This window comes from Bubalus kerabau, chromosome 6 (genome assembly GCF_029407905.1).
Source record: "Bubalus kerabau isolate K-KA32 ecotype Philippines breed swamp buffalo chromosome 6, PCC_UOA_SB_1v2, whole genome shotgun sequence".
In the NCBI taxonomy this organism is placed as follows: Eukaryota; Metazoa; Chordata; class Mammalia; order Artiodactyla; family Bovidae; genus Bubalus; species Bubalus kerabau.
In genome coordinates, this window is record NC_073629.1 from 113,753,079 (window position 1) to 113,771,368 (window position 18,290).

An 18,290-nucleotide genomic window follows, 5' to 3' on the forward strand; every position below is an offset into this window, starting at 1 on the left:
AGAGTCAGAAAAGGGACAAGGTGAAAATTCCATCTTTTATGCAGCAAATTGCATTTGACACCGCCACACCAAATTCTTTTTTTTTTTTTTAAACCTGAAGTATAGTTGATTTATAACGTTTTGTTAGTTTCAGGTGTACAGCAAAAGTGGTTCGTTTATGCATATATACATATGCGTTCTTTTTCAGATCTTTGATCTCATAGGCTGTTACAGGGTATTCGATACAGTTCCCTGAGCTGTATAGTTTGTCCCTGTTGCTCATCTGTTTATATTTAGTGAGTTCTCTTCATATTCCTCCTGAGCTATATGGAATGACATGTCTGAGTTCAGCAGCAGATTTCTCTGAAGGGCCTAGGACTTTAGGCCTTGCCAGCTGTTGGGTCTCTATGGCTGTCTGCCACAGCCTGAGGCGTAAAGAGCAGGTGTGGCTGTGTTCTAATAAAACTTTATTTGAAGAACAGGAGGCAGGCTGCCCAGCCCCGGCTGATGTCTCATGTTTGGTCCGTGGTGCTGTTATTTCTTCCTTACTGTCCTCTGTTAAATCAGGCCTGCCGGATGCTGCTGCCGATTGAGTGGAGAGTCTTCAGTTCTTAACCAAGTAAAGCAGGTTCTTTACCTGGAGCACAAAGAAGGCTCAGTCGCCGTGCCTGGTTTTCTTCTCTGTGGGATGATGGATATGCCATCTTAATTCAGATCAGGTTTGGTGTGTTTAACTGAAAACCCAGGTGACAGTGGTTTAAATAAGGCAGAAGTTTGTTTTTCTCTTTTTGGAAAGCACAGTCAGATACCTGTGCAGGGGCTGCAGGGAGCAGGCGGGCAGAGGCTGCAGCTGTGTCATCCCCAGGAGCTTTCCCGGATGCTGCCCCAGCACATCAGCTTGTGCCTCTGTTGTGTCCGCAGCTCGGGGGGGGGGGTGTGCTCTGTTAGCCTGGAGCCGCCGGGAGCCGCTCAGTCCACTTGTGAGGGAGAACTGAAAATGCTAGTTGTGTAGGCAGCTAGTGATTTTTGTCCCAGATGTTGATTTTGTAGGAAAAAAAAGAAGCATAGATAATTTACAAAATACCTGTTTACTGTAGACACTTTGGAAAATAACAGAAGGAAAAGGAAAAAAACCTGAAATGTCAACTTCTAATTTTATGGGCTGTGTGTGTGTCCTGCCTTTTAAATATGTATTTTTTTTTTCTTTAACACAGAAGTGCAATACAAATATGCCCTTTTATAAATTTTTTGTAAACCTTGTTTATTTCCTTGGTGTTTTGTTTGTTTTCTGGCTGCATGGCATGCTGCCTGGTAGCTGGTCCGCAGTTTACTTAACGAACAGACAGCCTGAAATCAGCTCATCATCAGTCAAGGTGTGCACAAGACTTTGTCCCAAGGTCAGACCCCTGGTGACTCAGCAGATGAGGTGGTCTGACCTCAGGCCACTTTGCTCTTGGAAGTCTGACAGCCTGACTAGCTTGACCTTCGGTGATGAGGGAAGTGCGTGGCAGGCAGACCTTGGCCCGTAGAGGTTGCATATGAGTCCCCTCCCCTCCCCACCCCTAGCCTCCCCTCCCCTCCGTAGTTGCTAGCTGTAAGCTTACTGTGGATGCACCTGAGTATATGCATATTTATCATCAAATAATCCCAGAGGACGAGATGGTTGGATAGCATCCCTGACGCAGTGGACATGAGTGTGAGCCAATTTCAGAAAATAGCAAAAGACAGGGAAGCCTGGCGTGCTGCAGCGCGTGGGGTTGCAAAGAATCTGACACCACTTAGCTACTGAACAGTGGCAGTCCCAAAGGAAACAGGTAAATTGTGCCAGGTTAGATTGCCCAGGTGTTCCCATTCCGCTCCCTCTATCCGCACAGCCCCTCAGGATCCGTTGCCAGGACCCTTTGCTTAGAGTTCATTATCACTTGGATGATAACAATTCTAGGTGTTTGAACTAATGACTTTTGAACTAACTCTTCCTCCTGTGTGGTGGCCAAGAGGGGGATGCAGTCGCGGTCCTTTCTGCTGTGGGGTGTTTCTCTAACAAACCGAGTACTGACCCCGCAGCAGAAAGCCCAGGCCACCGGCAGCAGGGCTCGGGAAGCTGGGAAGCGCGCGGCCCTGCGTGTGAGGCCTGCAGGTCTCTCTTCGGAGCCTGGCCCCCGTGCATCGTGCCGGCTCCTCTCTGTGTGTTGTGCTGGCTCCTCGACGCAGCGGCAGCAGTTTGCCTGCACAAAGCGCCTTCACTGTTTTGGAAACATTAGGTTCTGCGTTGACTGTTGCAGTTCCTCCTGTGCTTTAAAGTCCGTCAGGAGTGTCTGCTGTGCTCTTAGTGCTCGGCTGCAGCACCGCATAGGTTCTGAGTGGTCCTCCCCAGCTCATCCTTTCCCAGGAGACGTAGTGTTTTTATTATGCACTTTTGCAGAATATGAGAATTTTCTGCAACTCAAATTTTGCATTATAGGAAAAATACCTGCAGTGCTTTACCAGTGCTGCGATCATTCTTTTATTCAGTTTTTTATGCAAATAACCCATTCTTTATAAATAAGCACACATAACCAAAACAAACAAAAAGCACTCAGTAGTCTTACCACTGAGATCATAGATGCAAACACCATTATGGAGACCTGTGGTTCTCAGACACAGGGGGCGCGGGGGGATTCAGGAGTCGGAGGAGAAGTTTGCCCACAGAAGGACATTCGGCAGTTGGAGCCGTTTTGGCTCATGACAGCGAGGAGTGGGGGGTGGTTGTTGAGGGTGTGCCCCTGGCGTGTCCGTGGATGCTCGTCAACACCCTGCAGCTCTGTGGAGTCCGTCCCTGCAACAAAGAAATATCGGGCCCAGGCTGTGCTGAGGTTCAGAGATGCTGATACAGACACAGATTTTAGGCATTTTTCTATGACTATGAGTACGTACACTTTTGGGGCTTCCCTGGTGGCTCAATGGTCAAGAATCCACCTGCCAATGCAGGAGACACGGGTTGGATCCCTGGGTTGGGAAGATTCCCCTGGAGAAGGAGATGACAGCCCACTCCAATATTCTTGCCTGGGAAATCCCATTGACAGAGGAGCCTGGTGGGCTAAAACGTTGGACACAACTTAGTGACTTAACAACAACGACAGTGTATACTGAAAGTGGAATCAGTTATGCCTATTAATTTGTAACCTGCTTTTAACATTTGTTATATTATGAACATATCTGTTCATAACATAATGCATAAATATACCTTCTCACGGCCCCTTTTTGTTTATTTGTCTAGTATTTCATCGTCCTTTTAGAAACTGACTGAGTGGTGTTCCATTGTACGAAGTGTCCTGATTTATGTATTTCACCACTGCCCAGTTTTTGTTCGGAGTTTTCGGCTGTTTCTAATGTTCTTCTGTTGGAACCATGTTAGATCTTGTTGTTCTGTTTTTTGAGTTTTGCCCGCTGGTCTCCCGTTTCCTGCCTCTGGCGCTCTACCCCCACCCCTGGGTGCCCTCTGTGAGTGATGACACCCCTCCACCCGACAGCTCTCTGCCTCTGCCACCCTGCTCAGGGCTGCCACTAATCTCTAAGGTTTTCCTCACTTTGAACACATTCCACAGCCAGTGAGGCACTGCTGAAATACTGAATAGATGAGTAACTTGAAATAGTTTCATCAGATTTCAGTTTTAGGTATAACTTTTACATTTTGCTTCCCTTTACTTTTTGTTTCTTTTGAAAACTCAGCCTTCCGATAGGTGCCCTGTGCCTTGGCTCTGTGGCCCGCTTGGCTTTGCTGCCTGCCTGGGCGTCCCGTGTGGTCCCCTGGCCAGTGTCCTCAGGAGGGCCGGGAGGTGGGCCTGGCAGAAGGTGCTGGCTCTCACTGGATGCCGCGGGCCCCTGGGCAGGTTGAGTGGCAGTGGTGGTGGGGACCCCTCTGTGCCCCCCACGCTGCCCCAAGGCAGCTGCCCTGGCACCCGCAAGGCAAGGTGCCGCTTCGGGGAGGAAGGGGTCCTGTCGGCGTCGGGCCAGTTCCTCTCCGGGGGCAGCGTGGGTGGGGACCTTGGGGGTCTGGGCTGGTGTCCCCACTGCTTTCCCTCAGCGCCCTCCCCACCCCCCCGGAGCTTGTTTGCGCCACGGTGTCTATTTTTGTGTTTCGTACGACACTGTGTGAGGAAGTCCGTTGTCGACGCACATCCCAGCTGTTGTGAATGGCCTGTGTCTCCGGGGGCTTCCAGGTGGGGATGTGTGTGTTGAGCCCAGCATCTCGGATAACATCAGAACAGCAGGACGTGAGTAACAGGAAGTGACAGAGATGACCGAGTGCCCAGATGCTTATTCTCGGCCACCTTTCCCAGCCCTGCGGCCCGGGGAGCTATATTTAGCTGAGTATTTCCAGGTTCCTAATCCCGTGGACACGGCCCCTCTGCTCTTCTTTTGGTTGGTGGCTGAACTGCGTCGTGCTGATGGCTGCTCCCTGTCTCTGGTCTACTGCAATGACCCGCAGGTTCTTGCCCATCGGCTTTAGAACCTGAGTTTTGTTTTTTTGCTGAGCCACTTTGATTCTGACCCACTCTGAGCAGTTGGCAAACGTTCTGAAAGTTGGAAGAGCAGCAGGTGAGAGTTCCAGTAGTGGTGAGTGACAAGGCCGTGGGAAGCTGTGTGGGGAAAAAGTTAACAAGGATTTAAAGTGAAGTGGGATGAGTTGTAGGTTGTTGTCAGTACCTCTAGAGGGCTGGTTTGTGTCTTCTGTTTCTTAGAAGCGGAAGGCTGGGATTTTAAAAGCCCCGGGCTTGATGGTGTGACTTCACCCATGGGCTAGAAGCGCTCTCTGGTCACCCCCTGGCCAGGTTAGAAAGCCCGCAGATCAGATACACGTCTCTCTCGGTGATGAATTTCCATTGTCTGAATTTCCATTGTCGGAGCTTTGTCAGAGGAGAAACTTCATGCAGGTCCCCAAGCACCGAGGAGCCTCAGGCAGTCTGCCCGGGGGTGGGGAGCGGCGCCCAGTCCTCATTCCTAGGACCATAGGTGCGGGGGATTTTTGCCCAGTCATGTCTGATGGTGCTTCAGGCACGTGTTGACCAGGTGCCTACCTGGGCTGCTGGATGTCCCGCCATGTGCCCAGGGGTCTGCCCTGACTGTGCCATCACATGGGGGAGCAGCCGGGAAGCCAGCCCTTGGCGCTCATGGTCCCCTCACCTGCCCTGATCTGTGGCGGCCTTGGGATCAGTCCTTCCTGCTGGAGGACCACAGGAGACAGCTCCGGGCGCTGGCAGCAGTCACCGGGGGTGACCCTGAGGCTGGGAAGTCAAGCCTGTGGGGGACAGTGGCCCTCGGATGTCTCGGTCTGTCGTGACCGCCCTGCCCTGCGGCCCTCCGTCCACACCTCTCGTTCCTCTGTCCTGAGCTGAGGGAGCTGGCTTGTCCTTTGAGCAATAGGACGAGCTCCTCGGTGGCTCTGAGAACGCTCCCAAAGGAAGGTTCTGGGTCTGATGGGAGCTCCCGGTGGTTGGCGCGGGGTGTGCTGGGAGAGAAGTCGCTCTGCTGGGCTCTGAAAGCTTCCTTCTGAGCGGCCCTGCCAGCACCTCCCCCGTTCTCCCTTCATAAAGCGTCAACTTTATTTTCACACACTCAGCCAACTCTTTTAGGACTTGGATATCTACTCTGGGATGAGAGATTTGAGAGGCAAATTAGGAACAGTTGTGTCTGTCGTGAGACTCATGGCAGGCGCAGAGGCGCGGGTGTGTGACTGCCATGCGCGCCAAAGGGGGGCGTTCTGCGCGCCGAGCGAAGGAGTGCACGCCTGCCAAGCTCAGGCTCCCAGTGATGCCCGGGTTTTACCAGCAGAGTCCGTCTGCAGACATGGTTTCAGGCTGACCCATTCCCTTCTGTAAGGCCGAGCTATAACTCACAAGGCAAGCTGTAAATTTCTACTGTAAACTGGAAGGACAGTAAATTGTACACATTGTGTGAGTGTAACTGCTATACAGATACAAAACACAGTGTGCGTCTCTAGTCCTGGCCTGCATAGTTGAGCACACTTTTGTGCTAAGAGATTGAACTTTTTAAAGAATTGTTGAATATTTCAAGCATTCAAAAAGTAACTTGAACAACTCTGTCCACGCCCCAGCCGGAGAAAGAGGCGCTCTGAGTGTCCGTGGAGCCCTCTGTGTGCCCTTGTCGTCCTGTTCCTCCCTCCCTCCTTCCCCTGAGGTCGGGCACCACCCCCGTCATTTGCTTTTGTGTTTTTGATACTTTCTCTACCTTAGTGCTGATATAAACAGTGCACAGTATAGTTTCGCCAGTTTAACATTTTTGATAAATGGTATTGCAGTACACATCTGCAGCTTGCTTTTCCTCACTCAGCATCATGGTTCAGTTTTATCCACGTGGACTCATTCACCTTTAGTTAAGGGGTTCAAGGTTTAAAATGACAGATTCCTGATCTCTAGAATTAAACCAGAATTTCCAGGGGGTGGGATGTGAGCCTCAGAACTTTTCACAAGTACAGTGAGTTGAGGCTCACAGTGCTCTAGGCTTAGTTTTGTGGCTGGCATTGGGTGACGCGTCCCACTGCTGACTTGTTTTCCCAGATCTCAGTGCTACAGGCGGTGCTGCTGGGAGCAGTCTTCTGCTCATCTTGCTGGGCACACAGCACGCATTTCTCTACAGTCTGCTGCTAAGGGCAGAATTGCCAGGTGTGTGTGTCTTTAGCTTGATGAGATACTGTCAAATTGTTCTGCAAAACTTTAATTTTTTTAAGCAACTCACCATTTTTTTTTTTTTTTTTTAATGTAGCTGGGTTGATGGCAAGGTGACAAAACCTCATGGGTGAGATAAAATACCGTGCATGGTCAAGATTTTGATAGATACCCAAACCCCAGCATGTCCAGAATTGAACTTCTGCCCCTCCCCTGCCAGCTGCAGAGCCAGCCTGCAGCCTTCCCCGTCCCGAGATGGCCGCTCATCTCCCCGGCTGCTCCAGGGGTCCCTGCTGGCTCTGTCAGGGCCTACAGGGAGGGTGAGAGTCCGGCCGCTTCCGCCCCTTGATGGGGTTGCAGAGCACCTTCCCTTAGGCTTCCCTGACTCTGCCTTGCCTCCTACGCCCAGTTTTCAGTACAGCAACCAGAATGATGCTTTTCAACCCAAGTCAGGGGTCAGCCTTCTGCTCATAAGCTCTGTGCACCCCCCCCCCCCTTTAACTGGGAGCAAAAGCCAGAACTCTGTAACAGGCGCCCACAGGGTGCTCGGGACCCCGGGGCCTCTCCCCAGCTCACTGGCCCAGCCCCCAGCTGCGCTCCTGCTTCAGGCACCTCTCTCGCACAGCTTCCAGCCTTTTCCAGCGAGGGCCGCCTCAGTGCCCTCCCTGACCTCCTTTTCTGGCTGGTCTCCTCTCCCCATAGATTCACCACCAGTACCACACTTGGCGTTGGGTAATGTACTTCTTTGTCACAGTATTGGTTTCCCGTCTGAATTTGAATGTCAGCTCCAGGGAACAAGCATCTTGTCTGTTTGTTCGCATGGAGGACTGCTTGAATTTATTTCTCAGAGGAAAGGAAGAATTTGGAGCCTGGAGATGAGGGTTGGGTGTGGGAGGGCAGGGGAGGTTGAGGCCTCGGGGGAGAGAAGGAGGGGGAGTGGGGGGCAGTTTGTGAGAGGAGGTGTCTCGGTATGTGCGTGGACCTGTTGGTGGGCACTGGGCCCTGTGAGTCTGGAGCTGGGGGCAGCTTGTCTGGGTGATGTTCCTGGTTGCTCCCAGAGCACACCTGCTGTTGGAGGGGCGCTGGGGCCGGTCCCCCAGGAAGTGCAGCGCCGTTTGTGGGCAGGACCTGAGGTTTGTGGCTGACATAAGATAGGGCTTCACTGAGTTCCCAAGCCATGGTGTGTACAGGAGCGAGTCCTGCCATTTCCGGGGTTCTGGCTCGTGCAGGTGCGACTACCAGGCCACGTGTCGCAACCGGAAAAGGGCACGCCCTGTGACCCTCCTGTCACGTGCGGAGGACCCAATTTGGCGTTCTCAGAGATGGTGTACCCAGGGCGTGTCCACATATTTCCTTGGCAAGTCAGGTTGAATCTCATGAGTCCTACAAATACAGGACTTCAGCAAGATAAGAGTATCCTTTTAATCTGTGCTGAGTCCACTTACACTACTGTTCTTAAGAAACACAGGATTGTTCTGAATGTTTTGACATTTCATTTAAACATGTTAGTTACTAGAAAATGTTGATTGTGGTTACTTATTTTTAATTAAATCTTTGGAGATCTTTGCAGATTCACATGGAAGTGAAATAATGCAGAGATCCTTTGTTTTATCTAGTTCCATTCATTGGTAACATCTTGTAAAACTGTAGCAAAACGTCACAGCCTCCTGGCGATGGTGGGTCAAGAGCCAGGCCTCCGTCTCCACAGGGATCCTTGGTGGTCCCCTACAGCCACACCCACTGCCCGCCTTCACCCCGGGTGACCTCCAGGCTGTTGTTCATGTCTGTGATTTTGTTATCTCGAGTGTTCTGTGAATGGGGTCAGGTAGCACATAACCTCTCAGAGTTGGCTTTTCTCACCCAGCAGAGCTCCTTGGAGATGCCCCCAGGGGGCTGTGTGGTAGTTTCTTTTTGGACTGTCAAGGTGGAGTGGTGTTCCATGGAATGGGCATACCACCGTGGGTTTAATCATTTACCACCCAAGGGCATCTGGCTTCTTTCCAGGTTTGGGTGGTTATGAACAAAGCTGCTGTAAACAGTCATGGACAGGTTTTTGTGTGAACACAGGTCTTCACGTCTTTGGAAAAATGCCCAAGCGTAATCTCTGGGTTGTCTTGTAGCTTCATGTTTGGTTTTTAAAGAAACTGTCAGATTGTTTCCCAGAGTGGTCATGTATCCCCGCCAACAACACGGGTCCGTTTCTCCACATCTCCAGCATTTGGTGTTGTCCCTTTTTAACTTTGTCCATTCTGATAGGTGTATAGTCATGCTGTGGTTTTGATCAGCATTTCTGGAACGGCTGTTGATGTTGGGGCCCTTTTCTGTGCTTATTTGCCTGCTTGGTCTTCTCTGGACAGCACGTGGCAGGTGCTGGAGCCTTAATTAGTGCTGCCTGAGGAGGTGGGTGTGGGTGCCCCAGTTGTTTCCGTTTGGCTGGAGTCCAGCGGTTATTGGCTGCTCCCCTACTGTGGATTCTGCCCGGTTAGTCTCCCCTTCCCTGGGGCCATGGCTGGAGAGGGTGGGCTTCTGGTGAGCTTTAAATTCTTTCTGTCCTCACCGGTATTTCTGGCTGGGCTTCCTCAATGCCCTGTCTAGGATGTCAGGGGCAAACAGAGACCCCAGAGAACTCAGTGCCTTGTCATCCCTCAGGCCCTCTTCTCTCCACCCTTTGCAAAATTTTTTATATCTAAGTTCAGGATTTTAGCTGTACCTAGCCAGAGGAGAAGTGGGCAACAGAGAGTGAGATGGTTGGATGGTATCACGGACTCAATGGACATGAGTTGGAGCAAACTCCAAGAGAGAGTGAAGGACAGGAAAGCCTGGCTTGCTGCAGTCCATGGGGTTGCAAAGAGTTGGTCACGACCTAGCGACTGAACAACAACAAGAAACCAGAGGGAAGAGGAAAAGTAGGTCTAGCCATCTTCCCGGATCAGAGGTCTGCTGGTCACTGTGGTTGTTTTTGGGTCTGTGAGGTCTGACGACCCGGCCTGGTGTCATGGCCTCGGGCCCGTCCCAGGCTCAGGGGCACACGTGGCTTACTGCTGAGCGTGTTTGGTTTGGCCTTAGTTGCAGCATGACGGAGCACGCCCGAGTGCAGTCTTTTTGTCATTTGAGGTCTCACTTACGAATGAGCAGCACATCCAGGCCTGCGGTTGCAAACTGCTGGACAGGCCTTTGCAGGTGAATCATGGGCCGCCCATCATCGTCCCCCAAATCGCATTTCTCTACCCTCTGCTTTGAACCCTTGGGAGACCTGGTGGGAGTGGGAGGGGGCGCGGCCAGGTGACTCAGGGAGATGTCCACATGATCCTTGGGCTGACCCTCCTGGCCGGCGCTCCTGCCGGAAAGGAAGTGCAGTGCGCCAGACGTGGCCTGTTCCCAGTGAGCCGAGCAGAACTTGTGGGGACTGCCAGCTCCTTCCCCACATTCAGCTCCTCCGTTCCTGGCACCGCTCACGGGGCAGTCTTGCCTGGAATCCAAGTGCGGAGTCACTGACCATTGGGGTTGGGAGCCGGCCTGAGCCAGCCTGCCCGGGGACCTGGGGTCCTGACCCCTGCCTTGTTACCTGCGGGACTTGGGGCCGACCTCAGGTTACCCTCCTGGTGCCTACTGCAGCCTGTGGGGGGCACGCTGGAGCAGGCAGACACCTGTCAACACCCGGCAGCTTTGCCAGCACCGCCGAGCGCCTTCCCAGGGGAGTTGCCACTGACATTCTCTTGGTTGCCTCCCTGTCCTGTCTGCTCCTGTGTGTGTAACTCAGGTGTCCACCTTCTCCACCGAGACATCCTGTCTGTGTGTTTCCAGCACGTCTCCTTTTTCTCCATGATTTCTCAGTGGTCGGTCACACGTGGGGTTTAGGAGTCCTCAACTAATTCTCCCCAGGGCATTGGAAGATATTTGCCTGGCTTGGGTGTCTTAGACTCATTTAGAGTATCTAGTATTTTCTCATATTTCCAGGAAGATCATTTGTCTGAAAGGATGGAAACAAAAATTAATAAGGGAAAAAACAAAAAGTAGTTTTTTTTTTGTCTACCGTGTATTATTGTGCTTGGTTGCTCAGTTGCGTCCGACTCTCTGCAGCCCCATGGACTGTAGCCCGCCAAGGTCCTCTGTCCTTGGGATTCTCCAGGCAGGAATACTGGCATGGGTTACCATTTCCTTCTCCAGGGGATCTTCCCAACCCAGCGATTGAACCCACATGTCTTATGTCTCCTTCATTGGCAGGCGGATTCTTTACCACTAGCACCACCTGGGAATCCTACCATATATTATTAATGTAAATGTAAGGCTTTATTTTAAAAATAATTATAATTAGTACACGCACATGGTATAGAGATCAAAATGATGAAAAGGTATAAAGGGAGTTTCTGAGCCCTTCAGAGGCCCCTCCCAGAGGTGACTAGTACTTTCCCCTGCACCCATGTTAGCCTGCAGCTTGCTTGAGCACTTAACAGTGTGTCTTAGAGGCTGTTCCCTGTGAGTGCATGGAGAGTGAGTCGCGTAGGTCTGTTCGGGGTTGTGTGCGCTCCGATTATGAAGGTGCCAGCTGCCTGCCGGTCGTACCTTGATCAGTATCTGAGTTGTTCCTTTTGTCTTTACAGTGAACTTTCATGAATAACTTCGTATGTGTTGTGTGTCAGGCTCATGAAGACCTCTCTGTAGGAGTGCTTTTTCTGTGACAAAGATGTATGTATACTTCAAAGTTTGCTAGATTTCACTCTGTGTTCTCCACGTGTGTGCTCTCCAGTCAGCGTTTTGTGTGCTCAGTTGCTCAATTGTGTCTGAGTCTCTGTGACCCCGTGGACTGTAGCCCGCCAGGCTCTGCTGTCCATGGGATTCTCCAGGCAAGGATACTGGAGTGGGCTGCCATGCCCTCCTCCAGGGGATCTTCCCAACCCAGGGATCGAACCCACGTCTCCCATGTCTCCTGCGCTGGCAGAAGGGTTCTTTACCACTAGTGCCACCTGGGACGCCCCCATAGGAGTTGTTATTTACACCCCAGTGAAGGAGACACATTATCAAACTTGTGATCTCTGTGAATCCTGTAGGTAAAAAAGTATCGTATAATTTTAATTTGCACTTATCTTATGAGTAAGGCTGACCATTTTTTCCTGGTTTAAGGCCCATCCACTGTTGTAATATAGTCCTGCCAGTGTCTCATATTTATTTGCAGCTTCCATCTTCTGCCTCCCTCTTGTACACTTAGTTTTCTAAACACACAGTCCAGGGCTCTGGGTAGCCATGCCATTTTTCTTTTGATTCAGTTATGCAGTTAACTTTATTCCAAGTTTTATACTCTTTTACCAAAACGTACCCTTCATATGGAAAAATGCCCCGATCACAGCATACAGCTTTATCTTCCCTTTTTCCCTTTTGTCCATGCCTCGCAGCGTATGGGGTCCTAGTTCCCCAGCCAGGGATCAGACTTGGGCGCCTGCAGTGTAAGTGTGGCGTTCTAGCCACTGGACCGCCAGGGAGTTCCCACAGTGTAGAGCTTGGTGAATGTTCCAGATCAAGAAACAGAACGTCAGCAGCCCCCAGGGGCTCTCTTTTGTGCCCTTCTCCCCAGGCAGCTAGCTTCTGACCCTTCAGGTTAGTTTTACTTAAAAAAAAAAAAAAAAAAAAAAGCTTTGTATATGCATAATGAAATTATATGAAAGGTATATATGTTTTTGCTGTGTGGCTTCTTTCAGCATCGTAAAGCTGTTATTTTGTGCGGCTACGGGTGAACCGTTCTCCTTGCTCTGTAGTATTCCACTGTACTAATAGACTGCAGTTTATTTATCCACTTTACCCAGGCAGGGAGGGCACTTGGGTTGTGCCCAGGGCAGGCCTGTTATGAGTACAGTGGTGGAGTGTTTATGTATGAGGCCTCCCCCCCACACCCCACAACAGTGCTAGGTCGTGACGGCTCCTTTAATGGCCTCTGTGTTCAGATGAGCACGTGGAGACCCAGGGAGGGCTGGCAGTTGCTCTAAGTCACACATCTCGCAGGGCTTCAGACCAGGGCACGTCCTCAACACCACGGGTCAGGCCCCTTCTGGGTCCTGAGCACGTGTGGCCCCGTTGGCTTCCCCGATAGCTCAGCTGGTGAAGACTCCGCCTGCAGTGCGGGAGAGCCGGTTTGATCCCTGGGTGGGAAGATCCCCTGGAGCAGGGATGGGCTACCCACTCCTGTATTCTTGGGCTTCCCTGGTGATGCAGATGGTAAAGAAGTCACCTGCAGTGCGGGAGACCTGGGTTTGATCCCTGGGTTGGGAAGATCCCCTGAAGGAGGGCACAGCAACCCACTCCAGTATTCTTGCCTGGAGAATCCCCTTGGACAGAGGAGCCTGGCAGGCTACAGTCCATGGGGTCACAAAGAGTCGGACACGACTGAGTGACTGAGCACAGTCCCTTGACAACCACGGCAGGTGGCTTCTGGCATCCCCCTTTTTCCAGAAGAGAAACATTTCCCAAATAGCCAGTGGCCAGGTGAGGTTCTGTCTGAGGCATCTTCAAACATACACAGGAGTTTAAAAAAAAAAAACAAAAAACAACAGGCTGAGAACCAGATGCTTGGACATTGATCTGTTGGTCAAGCCCTAAAATAGAATGGGCATAAAAAAACTCATGTTCTCTTCTGAAAGTTTCATGGTAACTCCTAATATAACCCCTGAGTTATACAAAATAAAGGTATTGTCTTTTTGTAACTGCACTTATTATTCTGCTCATAAAAAGTGCAAGTATGAAAGCTCACGCTGGAGTGAATAATAAGTGTTTGCTGAGGTTTCATAGGCAGATGCTCACTGGTGGAAATTCATTATGCAGTGACCCCAGGCCATCAGCAGTCAGCAGGCTGCTATGACCTTCCCGGACACCCCGTCCAGAACACCCACCAGCCCCCTTGCACCCGATCCACTTCCTCTTTCGTGGCTCTCTCAGCGTCTGACGTTGTTTTCTGGTTTGTCTGTCTCTCCCCCAGTGCAGGTTCGGGCTCGGTAGGCATCTTGCCTGTCCTGGCTTTGGGAGCCCCCCATCTAGAGCAGACACGGTGCTGGCATCTGCTGGGAGGGGCACAGGCCGCCCACTGAGCCTCCAGGAAAGAGAGAGGCTCCCACCACCCAAGGCCAGGAGAGCCTGCTGCTCTGGGCCTCAGCGTCTGTCCTTCTGTCTCCCCTGCCCTCTCCTGGGCTGACTTCTTACACCCGCCTGGTCCCTACGAGGCGTCATCGTGGCTACCCTGGCCGTGAAAGAATGAACAGCACCGTGCATTTGTGACCTGGTTCTAATTACATCCTGCTGTGATTAAGCTGTGTAGGTAGTTTATGGAAATCACCGAGGAGATCATCTATAAAATACTGTTTCTAAATGTTTTGAGCCAGAAACATGATCATCTAATAACTTAAGCTGGGTGTTCCTAAATTGGATCTTTCTAATATAAATTAAAGCTCTAGCATGGGCAGACATCCAGAAGTTAAATAACAGATTTTATTGGTGAATCCACGAGGAAGCAGCCATTTTCCCAGCCCTGCTGGTGGGAAGGCAAAATGGTACAACCCCCACGGAGGGAAATTTGGCGACAGCAGCAAAATTACACATGCATTTATTCTTTGTCAGGGTGGTTATACTTCTTGGAATTTATTCCAAGAATACCCCAGCAAAAATATGAAAAGATCCACATAAAGGGTGTTGGTTGTGGTGCCAATTGAAATAGCAAAGAATTTTGAGTATCAGAGGCTTGCCATAAGTAGGGCTGGTTCAGCAGACTCGAGTATTTCAGTACGGTGGAGCGCCTGCTGTGCAGCTGGGGAGACAGTCAAGAGTCCGGGGCTGGTGCTGAGGAGTGCTGGCCTGGATGCCCGCAGTTGACCTTTGGCAGACAGTGCAAAGGTCAGGGACACTGACCCTCCCTGCAGCTGGAAATCCACGTGTCATTTATAGTCGACCTTCCTTGACCCTGGTTCTACCCTAGCCAAGGTTTACACCTGTGGATTCAGCCAGCCACTGCTCATGGAGTATTTTTGATGTTTGGGGGGAAAAAAAAATCTGCCTATGAGTGGAGATTTGCAGTTCAAACCTGTGCTGTTCGTAGGCCAATTGTGATTAAATTAAAAAGTCAGAGTGTACAAACATGTCTCTGCTATGCTACTGTTATGAAAAGAGAATATTAAATATATACGTGTATTTGAAGGAAATGGGAGGATAAACCATACCTTATTTATTTTTAATGCTGCCTTTGGGGGAGGGAGGGAAGCAGGATGCTGCTGCTGCTGCTAAGTCGCTTCAGTCGTGTCCGACTCTGTGCGACCCCACAGACAGCAGCCCACCAGGCTCCCCCGTCCCTGGGATTCTCCAGGCAAGAACACTGGAGTGGGTTGCCATTTCCTTCTCCAATGCATGAAAGTGAAAAGTGAAAGTGAAGTTGCTCAGTCGTGTCTGACTCTTATCGACCCTATGGACTGCAGCCCACCAGGCTCCTCCGTCCATGGGATTTTCCAGGCAAGAGTACTGAAGTGGGGTGCCATTGCCTTCTCTGAAGCAGGATGAGGGGACACAAAATCTGTGCCTTATTTTGTCAACTCGACTTTAGGACCATGTAGATGTTTTATAGCAATATAAAAAAAGTTAGGTGAAAGGTTTTGATTTTTCAAATTTTGGTAGACATTGTCAACATTCTCTCTAAGAGGTGTGTACTCTGCACTCTTTCCTCTCACACCTTTTCCAACAACTGAATTAGCATCTTTAATAACCGTGCCGATCTGTTAGAAACAGTGTGCTCTTTTCATTTGTGTTCCCCAGTGACGAGAGTGATTAAGCATCTTTTCATCCTTTTATTAGCCATTTTGCATCTCTTCAGTGAAAGGTAAGTTCATAGCTTTTTTTCTGCTTATTTATAAAGCCTCTATATGTTATAGATTTAGTTTTCTTTTGTTGATAGCTATTAGGTTCGTGACCTCATTTCCGTTAAAATTATCAGGCCTGACTGTAGTAGCTGGTGGTGGTTCTGTTGTCACATGTTAAAGGGTTTTTACAGTAACTTTATTTTTGGCTGTTCTGGGTTTTTGTGGCTACACAGGCTTTTCTCTGGTTGTGGCGAGTGGGGGCTCCTCTCTAGTGTGCAGGCTGCTCTTTGCAATGGCTTCTCGTTGCAGAGCGTAGGCTGGAGGGTGCGTGGGCTTCAGGAGTTGTGGCTCCCAGGGTCTAGAGCACAGACTCAATAGTTGTGGCCCACGGCTTAACTGGTTTGCGGCAGCTGGGGTCTTCCCAGATCAGGGATCAAACCCGAGTCTCCTGCATTGACAGGTGGATTCTTTACCATTGGGAAGTCCCAACAGCTTTTTTCAAAAGGATATTTATGTATGATATGTTTGAAATGCACAGGAACTTCCTGCAGTAACTGTGGGTCAGACTTCCCTAAACTGTTCAGGTGCTGGGTGGTCAGCTTCTGAGCTTCTTGGAGCAATGGAAACTTGGTTTTCTTTTCCTTTGAAAAAAAAAGTTGCCTGTGGCTGGTTATCCTCTAAGTAGTAAATAGCTGGTAAATGTTCACTTATGTTGATCTTTGGTGAATATGTATCTAAATTTGATTGTCTTTCTGATTTGAGATTGTTATTGACTTTTAATGACCAAGGATAATCTTTTTATATTCTGGTCCATTGACTACCCAAATGAAACAGTACTTTCTCATGAAAAAAAAGAAAGGATACAGTGAAAGTTTTGAAACTTTTCAGAACATTTTGGAAAGTTTCCACAGCTGCCAGCACCTGCTGTTGGCCTGCGGACACCTTGCATGTTTCCTGTTTCTCTAGGTCATCACTCCATGTAGGAAGCTCATCCTGTGTGCCGATAACAGGAAGGAGATGGAAGACTGGATTGCAGCCCTAAAGACGGTGCAGAGCAGGGAGCACTTTGAGGTGAGAGGAGAGCGCCCCCGGTCACCCTCCGCCCTGTCACCCTTCCCCTGTCACCCCCCCCCCCCCCCCGTTGGCCTACCCCCGTCACCCTCTCCCCCACCCCGTCACCACCCCTGCCTCCCCCCCTCACCTGCCCCCCCATCACCCGCCCCCATCACCCTCCCCCCATCTCCCCCACCCCGTCACCACCCCTGCCTCCCCCCCTCACCTGCCCCCCCATCACCCTCCCCCCATCACCCCCCCGTCACCCTCCCCCGTCACCCCGTCCCCCCCATCACTCTCCCCCGTCACTCTCCCCCCGTCACCCCCCCATCACCCTCGCCCTGTCACCCTCCCCCGTCACCCCCCGTCACCCACCCCATCACCCATCCCGTCACCCCCCCCATCACCCTCCCCCTGTCACCCCCCATTGGCCTCCCCCCCGTCACCCTCTCCCCCCGTCACTCCCGTCACCCTCCCCGTCACCCTCCGCCCATCACCCCCCCATCACCCTACCCCCCGTCAGCCTCCCCCCATCATCCCCCGTCACCCTCCCCCCATCATCCCCTGTCACCCTCCCCTCGTCACCCCCCTGTTGGCCTCCCCCCGTCACCCCCCATCACCCTCCCCCCATCACCCCCCTGTCAGCCTCCCCTCGTCACCCCTCTGTCACCCCCCATCACCCTCCCCCGTCACCGTCCCCCTGTCTCCCCCCGTCACCCTCCGCCCATCACCCCCCGTCACCCTCCCCCTGTCACCCTCTCCCCCGTCACCCCCGTCACCCTCCCTCGTCACCCTCCCCGCCAAGTGCACAGTCCCAGCGTCGCCCACGCGGGCCTGCCTGGTCTGCGGCTCACTCGCTCAGATGCTCCTTGAAGGTTAAGGCTCATGGCTCTACCTGTGGGGTGTCAGGTGGTGACCCCATCTGATTTCTTGCTGAACCTTGTCCAAATTACCACGTTCAGGAAGGTCATGGGGCGCCTCACGTTCGCCATCTTTGTCCCCCATTACTGCAGCCCACCCAGTACAGCATGGACCACTTCTCAGGGACGCACAACTGGTACGCCTGCTCGCATGCAAGGCCCACCTACTGCAACGTGTGCCGCGAGGCCCTGTCTGGGGTCACGTCCCACGGACTGTCCTGTGAAGGTATGGGCGGTGTGTCCGCCGCCGGGAGGGGCGCCCGGGATCTGACGTGAGGCACCCTCGGGGTCCAAGCGTAGTCACTTGCGGTCAGGGCGGCGTCGAGGGACCTGTGTGAGGCCGCCCTTGTCTACTGTGCCCACGCAGGAGTCTGGGTAAAGGACTTTTTGCAGTGACGGAACAAGGTGAAAAGAGGGAATTGGTAGCATCGAGACACCAAGAGGAAGTGTGAAGGACGCAGAGGGAAAAGAGATTTAACCATCTCGCAGCCACACTGTAGCTGCAGCCCTGTCTGGGGCCGTGTCTTCCAGACCAGAGGGCAGGGGCGCAGGGCTCGGGCGGGAGAGGGAGAGGAGAGCCGTGGCCCCAGGCCCAGTGCCCACCTGCTGCCTGATCACAGACAGCTGGTGACCTTAAGAAGGGCTTTCACAACTTTTAAGGTTGAAAAGTACCGAAAGAAGGCAGCTGTGGTGTGACACAGAAGAGTCACGTGACCTTAAGAGTCATCAGTTTCTGTGCATAAAGTGTGGCCACGCAAACCCTCGTGCTGTGGGGGCCACGAAGCCCAAGCTGCTCACTCTCTGGCCCTGCCCAGAGAGCCTGCTGACCCTGGGCAGGCTGGCCACGT

The 18,290-nt window shown here is 51.7% G+C and overlaps 1 protein-coding gene across 3 annotated transcripts in view; it reads left to right on the forward strand.

The window, feature by feature from the left end:
• DGKD (diacylglycerol kinase delta) overlaps positions 1-18,290 on the forward strand; it is a 110,854-nt gene that overhangs the window by 61,146 nt on the left and 31,418 nt on the right. For 2 of the 3 annotated variants that reach the window (XM_055586510.1, XM_055586511.1), the window contains exons 4-5: positions 16,436-16,540; positions 17,536-17,668. In XM_055586510.1, the coding sequence (XP_055442485.1) occupies positions 16,436-16,540; positions 17,536-17,668 (238 nt within the window). Of the gene's footprint in view, positions 1-3,308; positions 4,558-16,435; positions 16,541-17,535; positions 17,669-18,290 lie in introns of those variants that run through there. The other variant, XM_055586512.1, reaches the window with a different exon arrangement.